The following is a 17,338-nucleotide window of genomic DNA, read 5'->3' on the forward strand; positions in this document are numbered from 1 at the left end:
TAAAAAGGAAAAGGAAAAGGAAAAGGAAAAGGAAAAAGGAAAAGGAAAAGGAAAAGGAAAAGGAAAAAGAGAAAAAAGCGAAAAAAAGGAAAAAAAGAAAAAAGCAAAAAAGAGAAAAAAAGAAAAAAAAAGAAAAAAAGGAAAAAAAAAGGAAAAAAAAGGAAAAAAAAAAAAGAAGAGAAAAGAAAAGAAATGAAAAAAAGAAGAGGAAAAGAAAAAAAGGAAAAAAAAAGAAAAAAGGAAAAAAAAGAAAAAAAGGAAAAAAAAAGGAAAAAAAAAAGAAAGAAAAAAAAGAAAAAAAAAGAAAAAAAAAAAAAAAAAAGAAAAAAAAAAAAAGAAAAAAAAGAAAAAAAAGAGAAGGAGGAGGAAATGAGGATGGGAGGTGCCAGAGGAGGAGCCTCCACAGCTCCCTGGCAGGAGGATGGAGCAGGGGGGGATTGGGCTCCTCTGCCAGGCACAGACAAGGAAATTGGGCATGGACTTCCAAATTTTTTCCTGATATTCAACCCAAGGAGCTGGAGCTCTGCCAGGGGAGGATTAGGTTGGATATGAGGAAAAAATTCTTCCCAGAGAGTGTGACTGGAATGGCTGCCCAGGGAGGGGGGGTGTGGGGGATTCTCCATCCCTGGAGGTTTTTTAGGGACTGAATTCCCCTGGGAGGGGATCCAGGGTCGGAGCTGCTGATCTGAGGGGTCCTTCCCAACCCCAAATGGTTTTTCTGAACCCCTGACACAAAGACCCTGAGAGGCTTTGGGGAGCAGAGGGGTCCCGGGGCTCACCCAGAAGGTGATTTGTGGCACCCCCTTCAGCACCCTCAGCATCTCCCTCACCCTCCCGGTGTCCGGGCTGACCAGGAGGATGTTCCGTGCCACGAAAAGAGGAGGAGATTCCTGTACTTGGACTTTTCCAGGACGGGTCTGATGATCTGGGGGAAAAAAACCCCAAAAACCCAGCTCTTAAACCGCAGCTTTTCAGCCCTGCGGGCAGCGGGCGGTTCCCCCTCCCCCTTTATTTTTTTTTTTTTTTTTTTTTTGCATCTCCCCTCCCCCAAAGCCCTCGGGACCGGCCCCGCAGCTCCGCCCCCACCTCGTTGAAGACGAACTTGACGTGGATGTTGTGTTTGCGGAGGAACTGCCGCAGCAGCACCATGTCCTCCCCGGGCACGGAGTTGTACTGACACACAGCGATCAGCCGGTTGTCCCGCAACACCTCCTCCGCCTGCCGCCGCAACAGCCGAGCGTACCCGTCCTCCTGGGGGGCAGGGAGGGGCGACGGGGGGCGGGTCAGGGTGAGGGTGCTGCCTCCCACCCGGGACATGAGGCTCCTGCTGTGGATCGGGGCTCAGCCGGGCGGATAACGGCCCCGGGTACCCCGCAGCATCCCGGAGCGTGAGGGAACGGGGTAACAACCCCTTGGATCCAGGCGTCCATCCCGAGGAGCTGCAGAGCCCCCCCGGGGTGTGCAGAACCCCGACCCCCCGGCCACACGCTCACCTGCTGCTCCCGGAGCGGCTCGGTCCTGCGGGGCAGGCAGCGGGGGGGCACGGCCGGGCGCGGGGCCACGTACTCGGTGAGAGCCATCAGCTTCTGGCGCTGGAAGTGCATGGCCTTCCAGTGCCGAGTGACGGCCTTGGAGCCCTGCCGGACGCAGCGCAGGGCGGGCAGCCAGGCTGAGGAGAGGGGGAAGCGCTCAGGGATGAGCCCGGGGGAGCGGGGAGGGAGCGGGAGAGGGGGGAGCGGGGCCTGAGGGAGGCGGGGCCTGGGGGAGCGGGAGGGCTGCGGGGCCCGGGGCAGCGGCACCCGGGTATGGGAACCCCCTCCCCGCTCCCGGCACCCGCCTCCCGCCCCTTCCCGAGCCCCTCGGGGGTCCCAGTCCCGGGGAGGCCCCCGGCCCCCCGCCCCTCACCCCTTTTCCAGGCCGCTCCGCCGCCCAGCGCCGCCATCTTTGCGCGGCGGAAGCGCAAAGCCTTGTGGGAAGGTGGCGGACCTGCGCCCTTGGCCCCGCCCCTTCCGGTGCCGCCCGTCTCCTAGCAACGAGGACGCCGAGGCCTTCGCCCCCCCGCCCCCAGCCCGGGGGTCTCCGTGCCTCCCCCTCCCCAGCATCCCGCAGCCGCTGACCCCCCGGGGGTCTCCGTGCCTCCCCTCCCATCCCGGCTCCTCTGCTCCCGGTGACAGCCCCCAGCACCCCCCGGGGGTCTCCGTGCCCCCCCCTCCCCAGGATCCCGCAGCCGCTGAGCCCCCGGGGGTCTCTGTGCCCCCCAGCCCAGGTCTCTGATCCCCATGACCCTCCCCAGCCTCGGGGTCTCTGTTGCCCCCCCAGCTCAGGGATGCCACCTCCATCCTCCCTCCAAACCCCGGGACCTCTCTGCCCAACCTGGGGGTCCCCAGGCTGATCCCCCCCCGCCTGTCAGCCCCTTCCCCACCTCACCCCCCAGCCCACGGGTTTCTGCCCCCCATTTCCCCAGCAAAATTCCCCTTGCAGGGAGCAGCGGGGACAGCCTGGCCCCTCCAGCCCCCCCAGCCAAGTGCCCAAGGAAGGGACGAGGATCTGGACCCCCAAACCATGGCTGGGGGTGAGTGAGCAGCTGTGGGACCCCCCCATGGGTCAGCCCGGGGGGTTGGGGGCAGATGGGACCCCATCCCCCTGGGTTTCCTTCCCACAGGCCATGAGCAGGAGCCCCGGGGTGACGTTCAGTGACATCCTCGTGGCTGAGCTGGAGGAGATCCACAGCCTCTGTCTGCAGCAGGTAACACGTTGTGAGGGGGGGGAGATCAACCAAACCCCCCAGTCCTGCCCCAGAGTTCAGCTGGAGGGGCTCCAGTCCCAGACACCCCGGGATTCTCCAGTTTGGGTCCTCTCAGCTCCTTTCCCTCTGTTCCCTGCAGCTGAGCTGCCCCACAGCCTCCGGATCCCCCCACCCCACGGGAAAGGGGTGCAGCCCCCAGCATGGACAGAGGTGGGAGCAGAGCAGAGGGGGGGAGCACATCCCCCCCAGCCCCCATGAGCCCCTCAGCAGGGTACAACCCCCCTCCCTCCCTAAAACCCACCAAAAACCCCACAAAACTGGTGCCCCCCCCCCCCAAGGTGCTGCAGCCCCCAACCTCTGCTCTTGGGGGGGTCCCTGCAGGGAGCTGGAGGGGGACCCCGATGGCTGCACACCCACCCCTGCCCCGGGGTGAGGAAGAGGAGGGAGGAAGCTCCTCCAGCAGTGAGGATGAAGATGAGGATGAAGATGAGGATGAGGATGGTGCCCAGGAGGCAGCAGCAGACACGGACTGGGAGGGGCAGGCAGGTTGGTGCCTCCATCCCCAGGGGGGAGAAGGGATGGGGTGGCCCTGACAGCTCTTCTGAGACCTTCCCTTTCTCCTTTTCCTTTTCCTTTTCCTTTTTCCTTTTCCTTTTCCTTTTCCTTTTCCTTTTCCTTTTCCTTTTCCTTTTCCTTTTTCCTTTTCCTTTCCTTCCTTCCCTCCCTCCCCTCCCTCTCTCCCTCCCTTCCCAGCAGATTTCCTGGCAGTTTTCCAGCGGGTCCCTGGCTGATCACTCCCTGAGCAGGAGGAGCGAAGCTCTGGATTTGCACCGGACCCGTCTGGAGGAGCTGGAGCTGCTGCGGGAGCGTTTCCCGGGCTCTGCTGCTGCCCCCCGCCCCACGAGCAGGGACAGGGGAGAACATCCCCCCCCACATTCCCCTCCAAATCCCCCCCCCCATCCCTCCCCTCATCCCTCCCCAAATCCTTTCCCAAATCCCCTCCCAAAACCCCTCCCAAATCCCTCCCCGCCCCCCTTCCCCGCGGTTCTGCCCCCCGGGGGCTCCAGCTCCGTCCCCACGCGGCCCCGGGGGTGCATTTGCCGCCCCTGGCAGGACCCGTGGGGCAAGGTGCTCACCCACGGCCCCGGGAGAAAACCCCCCCGAGGGGACCCCCGTGCGAAAGGAGCGAAAAAACCTCATCAGTTACCCCCCATCCCCTGCGGGTGGGATTAAAAACGTTTTATTCCTACACGGATCTGCACGTCTGAGCCCCCCCCCACCCCCCTCATCCCCCCCTCAGGGGCCGGGAGCAGCTCTGCCCCCGGGAAAAAGACTCCAAATCCCACTCCACTTCCCTCTCCTTCCCCTGCATTCTCCTTCCAGGTCCCCTTTCCCAAGGATCTGTTCCTCCAGGGGGGAATGAGGGAGCTGGAGGCTCCAGGAGCCCCCCGGCAGGGCTGGGGACCCCTCCTGAGCCCCCTCCCCAGGGTTCTGGGGAGCTGGGCAGGGTTTCACCACCCCTATCTGGGAGGAACGCCACGGGGAGGGGGCCGAACACCCCCCCAAAAAACCTACACGGGGTTTAGGTGTAAAACTTCATCTCTGCCTCCACGCAGTCGAAGAAGAGGTCACTCAGCTCCCGGGGGTCCAGAGCCACCGTCCCCTCCAGCAGCTCCTTCATCCCCTCCAAACCCTGCTGCTCCAGGCCCCGCAGGGTCTCCAGGAGCTTCTGTCCCCGCTCCTGGTGGGATTCGGGAAGGAGAAGAGTCCGAGGCTTTCCCAGAGCATCAGGGGGAGGCAGGGAAGGGGCTGGCACTCACCTGGTCCCTCTCCATCAGCTCCAGGGCTGCCTGGTGCCTGCGGTACAGCTCGTGGCGCCGATCCACGGAGCTGCGGAAGCGTGGGAGCTGCTTGGCGGGATCGGGGTGGAAAATGGGAGATCTCACCTGGGGGGTGGGCTTCAGGTTGTCCACGAAGACGAAAGGTTTGAAGACAGACCTGAAGGAGCAGCCCACCCGGGGCGTTGGGATGGACGGAGCCGTTCCCAAACCCCCCCTTCCGGGGATGCTGAGCCCCGGGTGTGGCTCTGCCTCTGGTCCCCTGTCACCCCCCGCGTGGGGCTGTCCCCACCTGGAGGGGTCAGGGGTGGCCGTGAAGAAGTGGACGCAGGGCAGAGCGGGGTCCTGGGGCAGCACAGACACCATGCTGCCTGCTGTGCAGAACCCCTCCGAGTCCACGCAGATCCCGCTGGCTTTGTCCCTCAGGATGCCCATCAGGGTCTCTGCTGTGATGTGACCTGGGGGATGGGGGGAGGCTGTCACAGGAGGTCACCAGCAGCTGCCACGGGGGACGTGGAGATGATGCCACATGAGCTGTGGGGTGGCTATCCCCAACCTCTGTCTCCCTCCTCTTGTCCCTGTTCTTCCATCTCCATCCTGTCCCTGTCTTCCATTCCTGTCCTTCATCCCCATCCTCTCTCCCTTGTCCCCATCCTCCATCCCCATCCTATCCCCATCCTCTGTCCTTTTCCCTCAACCTGTCCCCATCCTCTGTCCCCATCCTCCATCCCAATCCCCTGTCCCCATCCTGTCCTTGTCCCCCAACCTTTCCCCTTCCTCCATCCCTGTCCCCTACCCCACCTCATCCTTATCTTCTCTCCTTTTCCCCCCAACCTGTCCCCATCTCCATCCCCATCCTCTCTCCTTTTCCCTCAACCTCTCCCCATCCTGTCCCTGTCCTCTGTCCCCATCTTCCATCCCCATCCCTGTCCCCATCCTCCCTCCTCATCCCCCAACCCGTCCCCATCCTCCACCCCCATTCCCTGTCCCCATCCCACCCACCCTGTCCCCATCCCTGTCCCTGTCCCCATGCCCACCTGCATTGCTGCTGGAGCAGCTCCCTGCCAGCTCTCTGCCGTGCCTTGGCTGCCTCCATGCGTGGGGGCTGCTGGGGCAGGGAGAAGGCTTCGGAGAAGCTGAATTCCCCTCCCCACTCCACCAGCCCTGGCTCAGGGCTCGCTGCCTCAGCCCCACGTGCTCGGCTGTCACCTCCCTCCCGATGCTCAGCTGGTTGGAGATGTTGTGGCTGCCCTCTGAGGAGGGGGTGCTCAGCCTAAGAGGAGGGTGTACCCCCAAAAGAGGGGGAGCACAACCCCCCTATCCCCACGAGCCTCTCACCCGGTACCCCACTCACAAAAAAAAAAACAAACAAACCCCAACCACCCAACTGGTGCCACCCCCGAGGTGACACGGCTCCCAGTCCAACCAGTGCCAGCTCACCTCGGATCTGCTGGGCTGCCCAGTACCTCCCAGCTGTCTCCAGCACCAGGCCTCGGTGCGGTCGGCCAGCAGGAAGGTGTTGTGGTAGATGAAGGGTTCTGGTTCCTCCTTGCAGCTCCCTCCTTGGCCGTAACGTTCCAGCAGGGAGGTGATCACCCCCACGGCCTCCCGGGCCGAGCTGCCCCTCTCCAGCCCCAGCCTGCCAGGACAGCAGCACCCGGGGGGTGTTTGGGGGGGACAGAGCAGAGAGGGGGTGTCCGGGGGGCCCCATCCTCACCTCACCAGGTCCATCCCCAGCAGAGCCTCCTCCTCTCCCACCGCCTCCCGGGTCCAGACGCCCTCGTTGCCCACGCAGACCCCGTGTTCATTAGCCCCCATCTCAGCCCCCCAGAGCCAGGCTGGGCGGCTCAGCACCACCCCGTGGGTCCTTTCCACCTGCTCGATCTCCAGGTAGGTGCACTGGGGGGGGGGGACACAGAGAAGAGACCTGAGAGCCGAGGGGGACCCCAGGGGGACGCTGTGCAGCTGAGACCTGGCACGCTCAGCACACCCTCCCTCCCGGACCCCGCTTGGGTCCCGTCCCGGTCTCACCTGGACTTTGTCCCCGGGCTGGTGGGTGGCAGCGGGGGACGTAGAGGATCTCCTGGACCTCGTGGCGCGGTCGATCCGCGTTCTTGGCGAAAATGACGGCGGGGACCGCGGTGTGCGGGGGCATCGCCACGAAGCAGTCGCAGGAGGAAGGTGCGGGATCCCGCCCCGCCATCCTAAACCGGGGGAGGGGGGGACACCGAGGGGAACGTCACCCCCCAGCCCTGCCCTAGATGGGTCACCAGGGTCCCTTTGGGGATGGGTGATGCGGGGACACCGAGGACCCCATCCCGGGGTGGGCTGGGGGGAACCTCCTGCCCCGGGAGCCCGCAGCTCTGCACCGACCGCAGACGCGGCCCCCGACGGCCCCGGTAACCGCGACCCATCCGCACCGGCTGCAGACGGGACCCCCGCCCGCGCAGCCCCGGTTCTCGGGACCCCCCGCACGAACCCCCCTCCCGGGACCTCCCAGACCTCACGGATCCGCTGCTTCTCCCGCTCCGTCGCCGCCGTCCGGTCCCGCCCCCCCTTCCCGTTCCCGGTCCCGCCCCGTCCGGGATACGGCGGCGCCCGGTGGCCGGAGGCCGCAAAAACGGCAGCGGGCGAGGACCGGCACCGGGACCGGTACCGGTACCGGTACCGGCAACCCCGGGGAGCGAGGAGGCACCAGACCCTAAAGGACCAGGGCAGGGACCGGGGTATGAGCGCAGGGGTCCTGTGGGGCCCGGGGGGCAGCACCCCAGGAATGAAGCCCCCGCCCCCCAGCATGCGAACAGACCTGCGGGGCAGCACCCAGCCCTTGGGGGGCACCCTGGGCACCCTCCCGGCGTGGGAAGCAGCGAAAGAGGGGTGCAGGATGAGACCCCTCCGAGGGGGGCTCTGCTGGTCCTCACCCGGGTCACCCCCCACCCACCCAGCACCCTCCTGCACCCCCCATCCCCAGCATCCCGGTCAGGTGCGGGACCCCTGGGACCCTTGGAGGGATGGGTGGGAGTCGTGGTACGGGACCCCCGGGGACCCTCGGAGAAGAAGGAGGCGGAGAGTGGAAAACACGCGGCTTTTATTCCAGTACAAAACCCATCCCACAGCCCTGCAGCCTCTTCACAGCACAAAAACTCCCCTGGCTGGGGTTGGGGGGGGGGGGGCAGACACCCCCCGGGCCGCAGCACCCGCTGAGGCCACCCCATTCCCTTCCCCCCCCCCCCATCCTCAGCCGGGGCTGGGGTTGGGTGGGTGGGGGGACGCCCCGGGGCCCCCGCCCGGGCCGGTTCCTCCCTGCCCCGAGGAGGGAGCTCGGGGGTGGGGGGCCGCGGTGGTTGGGGGTGCGGGGCCGGGATCCCCACGCCGCAGCAGGCTGGACTGGTTTCGGCGGGTGGGGGCCGGAACTCCGTCCCTCCCCACCCGGTTTTACAGCCTTCATTACCCCATCGCGGCAGGCAGGGAGGGCCCCGGGGGGGTGCGGGGGCAGAGCACACCTGGGGGCCCCTCCTGGCAGCCCCCCCCTCCCCACACACACACACACACACCCCGGCTTGGAAATGGGTGGGGGGCTGCTGGGGGAGGCCGAGCCCCCAGCCCCAACATCTCCACGGGACCCCCTGCTCGGCCGGTCCCTCCCCATCCTACCCTTGGGGTGCCCCCGCTGCAGCCCCCCCCCGAACACGGTGGCTGCAGCACGGGGGTCCCCAAGACATCGGGGGGTCCCCAAATACTTCAGGGTTCCCAAACGCCTCAGGGGCTCAAACACATCACAGTCTCTAAAACTTTGGGGTCCCAAGAAGGCTGGGGAGGGCCCAACACATCAGGGTCCCCAACACACGGGGTCCCCAGTACATAAGGGTCCCAAAACACTTTGGGGTCCCCCCACACATTGGGGTCACCAACTTGCAGGAGCCCCTGGCTGGTGCCGGAGCAGAGCTCAGTACCAGAATCCAATGGGTCACTGTCACGACACTGCAGAACCCCGGGGAGGGTCCCCCAGCCCCCTCGGGATCCCCTCGGGGGGTGAATTCCCAGGCGGGAGGGGGGGCACCGAGGGGGAATTTTGTGCTGGAAAAAGGCAAATGCTGGATTCGGGGACATCCTTCGAGAGCTGCAGAGAGCCCAGGTCACCCGAGTCCTGCAGAGGGACCGTGGGGGCCCTGCTGGGGCTGGGAACGGGTCCCCGCGGACCCCCCCCCAGTGAGACTTCACCTCGTGCTGGGGGATTTGCCAGCCCCACGGCTCGGCCCCACGCACGGTGGGGGCTGACATTGCCCCCCCCCCGTGCACCTGTGGGGACAGGGACAGGGACAGGACCCTGCGTGGGGTCCTACCCCCCCCACCCCACCAATCCCACGGCCAGAGCTTTGGCTCGAGACGTCTGCTCTGCCCGAGTGGCAAAACCTGGCTTCACCTTAATAAAATAATAATAATTAATAATAATAATAATTAATAATTAATTAATAATAATAAAACCAACAAAACCGAAGGCTTTTGGGCGCCCTACGGGCACGGACCCCACTCGACTTCACCTCTAACCCTTCCCTCCCCCCCAACCCTCCGGGTGCTCTGAGCCTGGGGGCAGCTCCTGCAGCCCCAGGCACAGCCCCCCCAGAAAGGAGCTGGGAGATCGCCCCCCCCCTCCCCCCCTTTAGATCTCCCCCCCCCCGGATTCCCAACTGGTGTGAACTGGTGCAACTGGGGGAGCCCCCGGTGTCCTGAGCAAAGCCCAGTGCTGCCCCCCAGCACCCCCCCTGCCCAGGCTCAGTGTCACCTGCTGTGTCCGAGGGGCTCTGCCAAAATCTGGAGAGGGGAGGGTAAGACCCAAAAGGTCTAAAAATGAAGCTTTGTAGACCCCCACCCGGGGGTGAAGGACAGATGTGGGGTCCCCTGGGGACAGGGGGACAGCCCCAGAGGAGGACAGATAAGGGGAGATGGTCCCTGGTGGGGGATGCTCCAGAATGTCCCCTGGAAGAGGCACAGGGAAGGGGCACCACGGGGGGGGACAGGCAGCATGCACGGGGGGGACCGTGGGGGTCCCCGGGGACACGGGATCCCGGGAAGGGGACGGGGACACGGCTACAGGGCCACAGGGGGACGGGCAGCATGCATGGGGGGGGGGGACAGCTGGGTCCCCGCAGCCACAGGGTCCCCGAGGGCCCTGTAGCACGCAGGGGGGGAGGAGGGATGGTGGGGTGGGGGCTGCTGTCCCCAGTGGGGTCCCCAGAGTGTGGGGGGGGGACGGACAGGCAGGGAAAGGGACGGGGGGGGTTGGGAAATCCCACACAGCTCCAGGGTCCCTGGGGAGGGAGAGCCAGAGGGTGCCGGGGGGGGAGGCGGGGGTCGTGGGGCGGCGGGCAGCCCGGCCGTGCCAGGACGGAGGAATGTGACCGTCCCGGCTCTCCCGGGCCCGCGGCCGCCCCGTTCGCTTCGCTTCCCGCCCGGGGCTGGGCGGTGGGTGTGGGAAAGCTGCAGGTGTACGTTGGGCAAGCGCTCGCCGCCGCCCCCCGCCACCCCCCGGGGGCTTCCAGCCAAGGATTTCTGTTTCCACCTCCCGCCCTCCCCCCCCTCTCATTTTCGCCTCCAATTGGGCTAAAAAAAAAAAGGGGGGTCCCATCCACCCCCGGCTCGCCCCCAGCCCAAGCGGAGCTGCGAGGATGCGGGGACCCCCCCCCATACACAGCTCAGCATCTCCAAAAAGGGGGAGGGGGGGTTCATGCGCACCCCCTGAACCCCGTGTGCCCCTCTGCCCCCCGAGGGTCCCGAAACCTCACGGGTGGCCAAAGGGAGGGGATGGTACGGGGGGCGCGGGGCTGGGATGCCAATAATTTAGGGGGAAGCACGGGGAGGGGCCCGGGGGCTGCAGTCACCCCCCGAGCGGAGGCTCCCGGGTTTCTCCTCTCTCCCTTTCTCCTCTCCTTCCTCCCCTTTGGGTCAGACGTGCCCGGGCAGCGCCTGCTCCTTCGGCTCCCATTGATGTTTCTCCCAAACAGCCCGGCTGCCCGCCAGCACCTCCCGAAAAAAAAAAAAAAACCAAAAAAAAAAAAACCAACAGGATTTGGGAAACTGGGGGAGGACGGGGTGGAGAGGGGGGGGTGTGGAGGTGGAGGTGGGGGGCGGGAGAGCGGGACAAGTGAAACCGCCGCGGGGCAGCTCCTCAAGAGGGACACAGAGCTGTGCCACCCCCTCTGTCCGTGTCCCCCCCCCTCCCCATTTCACCGCCGCAGGGTGCCAGCCCTGCGCCCACCCCATCACCCTTCAGAGACCAGCCCCAAAGGGTCTCCATCTCCCACCCACCCACCTACCCCACCCGGGGTGCTCCCCACCTCCATCCATATCCCCCCCCCCAGCTCCCGGGGAGCAGGGGGGGTGCTCAGCAGCTCAGTTTGTGGGGGCTGCGTTGCCCCCCTCGGGCTCCCTCTTGCCTCCCTTGCCGGCGGACGGGTCCCCGGCGCCCTTGGCCTCGGGTTCTCCCCCATCTTTGCCCCCATCGTGGGTCTTCATGTGCTTGCCCAGGTGGTCGCTGCGCATGAAGACTCTGCCGCAGACGGGGCAGGCGAATTTTTTGGCTCCCGTGTGGGTCTGGAGGTGCCTCTGGAGCTCGTCGGAGCGGGTGAAGCGTTTGCCGCAGAAGAGCCAGTTGCAGACGAAGGGTCTGTCGCCGCTGTGCCAGCGCAGGTGGGCTTTCAGGTGGGAGGTTTTGGCGTAGGCTTTGCCGCAGCCGGGGATGTGGCAGTTGTGGAGGTGTTTGCGTTTCACCCCCTCGGGGCAGGGCCCCCCCCTTTCCGCCTCTTGGCAATTAGGGCAGCGACAAGCCGCTTGCCCCCCACCCCGGGGGACGGCCCGGCGGGCGCCTTTCGCTCTCCCGCCCCCCTCCGCCTCCTGCCCGCGGCCCTCGGGGGGTCCCTCCAGCGCTTTCGACCCCTCCGGTGCCAGGAGGTGTTGGGTCGGAGGGGGCAGCAGGTGAGCGGGGGGGGTGCAGAGCTGGTGCTCCCCCCCGCCGTAACCCCCCAAGGCTGGGGGCAGCCCGGGGTGCCCGGGGACCTGCAGCCCCCCGCCCTGCCCGGGGGGCAGCTCCATCCAGCTGGCTCCGGCGTGAAGATCCCACCAGTTGATGCCTCCGTCTTCTCCGGAGGGGCCGGGATGGGGGGGTCGAAACCAGGACTCGTAGGGATGCGCCATGTCCGGGGCCGCCGGCAGCAGCTTGGCGTAGGCACCGGGGGCGGGGGGGCCGTCGGTGGGCAGCTCTAACCTCGGGGGGCCATGGGGGTCGTAGGTGCCGGGGGTGGCGAAGGCGGCGGAGGCGTCGGGACCCGCCAGAGGTAACTCCGGGGGGGGAAGCGGGGAGGAGAAGTCTGCGGCCCCCACGGGGGCGGCGGTGCCGTGGGGCTGGAAGGGCTGGAGCGGCTGGAGGTCCAGGGGGGCCGGAGAGGCGCGGGGGGTGTCGGAGGGCTGAGTCCCCAGGGAGCCGCAGACCGCTGTCAGCATTGCCGGGAGGAGCGGGGCGGGGGGCGCAGACAGACCTGGAGGGGGGGGGGACGGGTTGTGAGAAGAGAGGGGGAGACACCCGCCCGAGGACCCCTCCCAAGCCCCTCTGCACACGCGTCCCCCCTCCCCCCATCACAGGGAGGGGTTTGGCACCGGCGGTAGCACCGGTTCCCATCCCATGGCACAGGTGACGGTGTCCCCAGCACTGTCACCCACGGTTTGAGGGACACCCCCACCCCTCCAAGGGGCTTTGGCCACTCCGCAGCCCCCTGTGACACCGGGGAGGTGGCACCCAGCGGGGGGTCGCCCCTTTACACTGCTCCCCCTACCCCTACGGACCCCAAAGGGGTCGGTCCCTAGTTCTGAAATCAAAGGAAGCCACCAGCACCTGCCTTGTCACCCCCCCCGTGTCTCCCCAGCGCAGTCGGGGTCCCCGTGGGGACATCAGTGCTGTCCCCAAGCCCGTGCCCCAACCACGGGGGGACACAGCACCCACCAGACCCACCCGGACAGGATGGGAAAACTTCCCCCCAGCTCTGCTCCTGCCCCAAGCCCCCCAGCCCGGCTGGGACCCCCCAGGCTTTCGGGGGACGACAAACGCAGCCGGGGAGGGTGGATGCGGGGTGCCCCCCCAAACTGGTTGGCAGCAGCAGGACGCGGGAGCGGAGCCACCTGCGGGGAGGCGGCAGAGCCCGGGGCTGAGCCCTTTGAAGCCGAGCTCTGGGCTGCCTTCGCCCGCGGCCCCGGACCCCCGGGGCACCCACTGCACCCCCCCCCGGACCCCCAGGCACCCTCTGCCTCTGCTGCACGGCGGCCGTGACTCACCGGGAGCTGTGCAAACCCCACTGGGGACGGGCCCCACCCCGGTGTCGAAATCCACCTGCCGCCACCGGCTCCCGCCCCCCGACTTCCCACCGGCGCCCTGGAGGGGCCCAGACCCCCTCCCCGCAGACCCCCAGACCCCTCCTGACACCGTCATCCCCTCTCAGACACCCCCACGCTGTCCCCCCCCGGCTCCCGCAGCCCCCGGCCCGTGTGGGACAGGGACAGCCCCCCAAGGAGACACCCGGGGGGGTGCTGAAGATTTTAGGGGTGTGCAAAGGGGAAAGACCCCCAGAGCCACCCCAGACACCTCCAGACACCCCCCCCCATTGCCAGAACTATGAGCCTGGAGCAGGGAATAGGTCCCCAGCATTGAAGCCCCCCCCCAACTGCGTGGGGACACAGTTGTCCCCTGCCAGGTGACACTGGGGAGGGAAGGGGGACGCCAAAGAGAGGGGCAGGAGCACTCTGGGGTGCCCAAATCCCCCTCCCCCCCTTCCCCCCCCTGCACTGCTGACACTTATGGGGGCTTGGCAGCGGGTGCTGGGTTGTGGTCCCCGGGGGTGGGGGGCTCAGCTCTGCCCCCCCAATTTTGGGGCTGTGTCCTGGGGACTGTCCCTGGCTCCTGGGGATGCCAGCCTGGGGATATCCATCACCGAGGGGGGGTCACCCACCCACCGCTGGTCCCCAGGGGGTTCCTGAGCCCCTCTCAGCCCCAGTGGGTGCCAGATTGGAGCCTAAACCATGAAACCCCACAGCCTCGGTCCTTCGGGGGGGCTGCACCGCACGGGCACCCCCCGCCAAGATCTGGGGACCTGGCAGGGACATCCCCCAGCCCCAAAACCCCGACGGGAGGTGAAGGGACCCTGCTGGGGGTCCCACCAGACGCAGACCCGACCCGGCCACGACAAACTCCAGGCAGCGACCACAGCGTCTCACCCCGCTCCAAATGTCCCCCCGCCCCCCGGATCGGGGGGGTCACGGAGACCCAATCCCCGGCCCGTGACCCCACCACGCACCGGAGACCCCTCCCCCGACGGGATCACATCACCTCCACCCGCTCATCTCCAAAGGCAAAGAACAGGGACCCGCACTGGGCTGAGGGGGCTGGAAGGGGACCCCTCACCCTTGGCCCTGCCCAGCCACGCGTGGAACATCCCGGGGCATTTTTCCACCCGGGAATGATGACCCAAAAAAAAAAAAAAAAAAATTAAAAGAAAATCCCCAAATGCCCCCAGCGACCCGTCCCGTCCTCTCTCCCTCCCTCCTTGGCGGGGCTCGGCCGACGCGTTGGCCATTTCACCGCAGGGAAACTGAGGCACGGGCGAGTGCTGCGTCCCCGTGAGTCACGGTCCCGGCTGGGCAGAGGCGGCTCCAGCCCCAGCCGGTGCCTCGCCCCGCGGCTGGACCGGGAGGACAGAGCCGGCCGCAGCCCCCGGCCCGGTGGAAGCCCCGACGGGGCGGTTCGGGGAACGGCGGCGAATTTTGGGGGTTGATGCTGCGGTTTTTGGGGTGATGCTGCGGGATTCGGGGGAGGGGAAGGAAAGGGTGTTTGGGGATGGTGCTGCGGGTTCGGGGCGATGCCCCATCGCCCAACCCACAGCTCCCTGCCACCGGAGCGAAACTCCCCGGGGCTCTCTTGGGGATGGAGTCGGGGGGAGGAGGTGGGACACAAACGGGGACAACAGCGGTGGCGGCGAGGAGGGGGACACAGAGCCTCGCCCCCTGGATGGGGGGAGCTGTGGGGCAGAGGAGGGGGCTGAGCGTCCCGGCGCCACGGACGGGGGCTCCGCGCTGTAACGGGGGGGATGGGGGTGAGGGCAGGGCGTCGCGGGAGCCTCGGGGCTCGGTGGCCAGTGGACGCGGAGGGGTGGCAAGTGAAGACTTGCCGGGGCTGGGCCGGGCCGGGGCGGCGGAGCAGTCGGTAGCGAGTTCCCAGCCGTCGGTCCCCGGGGCTGCCGCGGCCCCCGGTGCCAAGCGGGGGGTCCCGTCGGGGATCCCGGTGACCACTTCCCCCCTCCCACTCACCCGCTCACCCGCTCGCCCCCCGCTCCCCGGGGTACGTACGGGTTTAGGGGCAGCGATCTGCCGGCGGCTCCCTCCTCATCGGCGTGGGCGCTGGCTCCCGAGGGGACCCCGAGGGACCCGCGCGGCTCCCCAGGGACGGGGCACCCACTGGGCCGGGCGAGCAGGAATGGCTGGGTGCTAGCCCGGCTGCCGGCTCTTCCCTCCTCCCCAGCTCCACCCCTCCCCGGCCCAGGTGATTTTAACCCTTGGAGGCAGAGCCCCGGCCCCGCCGCTTGACAGGAGCCTCGTCCCGGTCCCAGAATCCGGCTCATGAAAGGGGAGGGAGGGGACGGGAAGTCGGGAGCAGACACCGCAGCCAGGGGGGTAATTAAAGAAGAAAGCAAAACCCGCCCCATTCCCTCCTTCCCTCCCTCCCTCCCGCGCCTCTGGCCGCCCTCCCCCTGCCAAACCCCCCCTGGGGACCCCCGCACCCCGTGTGCTCTGTGTCACACACACCCCCTGCCCCGGGGGTGGCACACACACAGCTGGACGGGTGTCCCCCGCCCTGCCCCTAAGCGTGTGCCCCATCCCGGTGTCCCCCGCCCCCGTCGTGCCGCAGGGGCGAGGGGACAGCGGCAGTGACGAGGGGACTCGTTCTGGGGGCAGAGCTGGAGCGGTGTCGGCAGAGAGCACGATGGTGGTGGCAGCTCCCACCGTGACCCAGAGGGATTCGGGGTCCGGGAGGCCCCAAGCGATGTCCCCGCTCAGCTGGGGACCCTCCTGCTCCTGTCCCCTGCCACCAGGGGCTGCTGGGAGGGAGAAGCTGCAGGAGCCACTCAGCAGCCATCGTGTCCCCATTTCCAGGGACAGAAATCACCGGGATGGCAACCGGTGGCCCCCGCCTTGCAGAGACCCTCGTGTCCCTGTGTCCCCGCTCCAAAGCCCACGAGGAACAGGTGCTGGTGGCCTTGGCAGAGCCGGGGTGGCCAGGGCTGGCGCGTGGGAGCCCACATCTCCCCGGAGCTTGCCAAGCAGAGGGCACCGCCGGGAACTCCTTCGCCCTGGGGAAAACTCTCCCGGTTTTCATCATCCCCGGGATGGCTCCACCACCGAAACGTGGCTGCCTGTGGGGTGCTGAGAGTGGCTCCACGGCACGGGTGGGCACAGGGATGGGGACCCCGGGGTGGGCAGGAGGGGGATGAGCTGCTTGTGGTTGGGTGCTCGAGTGCTGTGGGGGCACACGGGGGATGTGGGGGGACCCCAGCCCCACGGTGTCCCCTCCTCTCCCCCCTGCACCTGCTGGGGCCGTTCCTGTGCCCATGGGGAATGGGGACACTCCAGTTTGGGGACACCCAAGTGCTGAGTGGGCCAGGGTCGTGGCCCTGGGCTCCCCTTCTGACTGTGACAGTGGCCACCAGCAGCTGGGGGCAGGGGACACTTTGCGTGTGTCACACTTGCAGGTCCAGACACCCCCTGACCCATTCCCACCCAGGATTTGGGACACCACGGAGCACACTGTGCACGTGGCGGGGGGATGTGGCTCCTCCTGGGTCCCCACACTCCGGGGTGTCCTCCCAGTCCCCCCAGTGCACCAGGGACTGGTGGTGCAGAAGGGTGGTGGGACCTGGCAGGGGGTCCCAGGTGATGCTGTGGCCCCTCTCCCCTCAAGCCTCGGGCCACCAAGGGGCTCTGTGACAGGAGGATGAAGGACACGGGGACAAGGACCCACTGATGTCACCAGCACTTTGTCCCAGAACTCCCTGGACCCATCCCAAAACACCTGGGAGACTGGGAAGGAAATGTGGGGCAGGGGGGGGATGGAACCCTGCGGCTGGATGGGGCAGTGGAATGGGGCCACGGGGGCCTTGGGGACATTGGGGACCTTGGGAACCTTGGGGACCTTGGGGACCAGGGGTCTGGGGCTCCCGGAGCCCCACCTGGGACCACACACGGGGAGGAAACCCCGGCGATGCAGGAAGATTTCGGGGTACACACACATCTCCTCACCGCGGAGCGTCTGAAACCCCGAGCCGTGCTTTGAAATCACTGCTAATTACAGAGCTCATTTGCATAAATTACAAGGCAAATGTCTCCGATCCCTCCCGAGCGCTCAGGCTGCAGGAGCCGCTCCGGGGGGGGGAAGGACGGGGACTGAAGGGAGGATTGGGGGGGTCCCGGGTGCCACATGGGGCCGGGATGGGGTCGGTGCTCCCCAAAACTGCGTCTGGGACCCCGGTGGGTGGGCACGATGCAGCCCCCCCTCAACCCCCACCTGCTCGGGGGGGGGCATGGGCCTCGTTGTACCCCGATGGGTGACAGGGGGGTGGCAGGGGATGGCACAGGGGATGGGCTGGGGGGGGGGGACACAGCCCGGTGGCACGTGGGGGTTGGGGACACCCCTGCCCCAGGGATGGAGAGATGGATGGAG

The 17,338-nt window shown here is 66.9% G+C and overlaps 3 protein-coding genes across 3 annotated transcripts; all 3 read right to left on the reverse strand.

The window, feature by feature from the left end:
• Positions 1–636: 636 nt before the first annotated feature.
• MRPL10 (mitochondrial ribosomal protein L10) lies at positions 637–2,009 on the reverse strand. The gene is given in 6 exon segments (XM_071728263.1): positions 637–653; positions 740–883; positions 886–925; positions 1,087–1,251; positions 1,494–1,669; positions 1,906–2,009. Coding segments are annotated over 6 exon segments (579 nt in total). The 5' UTR covers positions 1,943–2,009.
• Positions 2,010–3,952: 1,943 nt separating this feature from the next.
• Positions 3,953–6,788, reverse strand: SCRN2 (secernin 2). Its single transcript, XM_071728413.1, is given in 10 exon segments — positions 3,953–4,487; positions 4,567–4,744; positions 4,877–5,047; positions 5,628–5,733; positions 5,736–5,837; positions 6,025–6,069; positions 6,072–6,223; positions 6,302–6,483; positions 6,616–6,651; positions 6,653–6,788. Coding segments are annotated over 10 exon segments (1,266 nt in total). The 5' UTR covers position 6,788; the 3' UTR covers positions 3,953–4,328.
• Positions 6,789–10,902: 4,114 nt separating this feature from the next.
• SP6 (Sp6 transcription factor) lies at positions 10,903–15,242 on the reverse strand. The gene is made up of 2 exons (XM_071728472.1): positions 14,971–15,242; positions 10,903–12,116 (listed from the first exon to the last, which is right to left on the reverse strand). The coding sequence occupies exon 2, from the start codon at positions 12,079–12,081 to the stop codon at positions 10,975–10,977; it is 1,107 nt and encodes a 368-aa protein (XP_071584573.1). The 5' UTR covers positions 12,082–12,116; positions 14,971–15,242; the 3' UTR covers positions 10,903–10,974.
• Positions 15,243–17,338: the final 2,096 nt, after the last annotated feature.

The sequence above is a fragment of the Heliangelus exortis genome, chromosome 29, assembly GCF_036169615.1.
Source record: "Heliangelus exortis chromosome 29, bHelExo1.hap1, whole genome shotgun sequence".
NCBI lineage: Eukaryota > Metazoa > Chordata > Aves > Apodiformes > Trochilidae > Heliangelus > Heliangelus exortis.

Coding starts and splice junctions, on each gene's coding strand:
- SP6 (XM_071728472.1), bottom strand. CDS start 12,081: ATGCTGACAGCGGTCTGCGGCTCCCTGGGGACTCAGCCCTCCGACACC.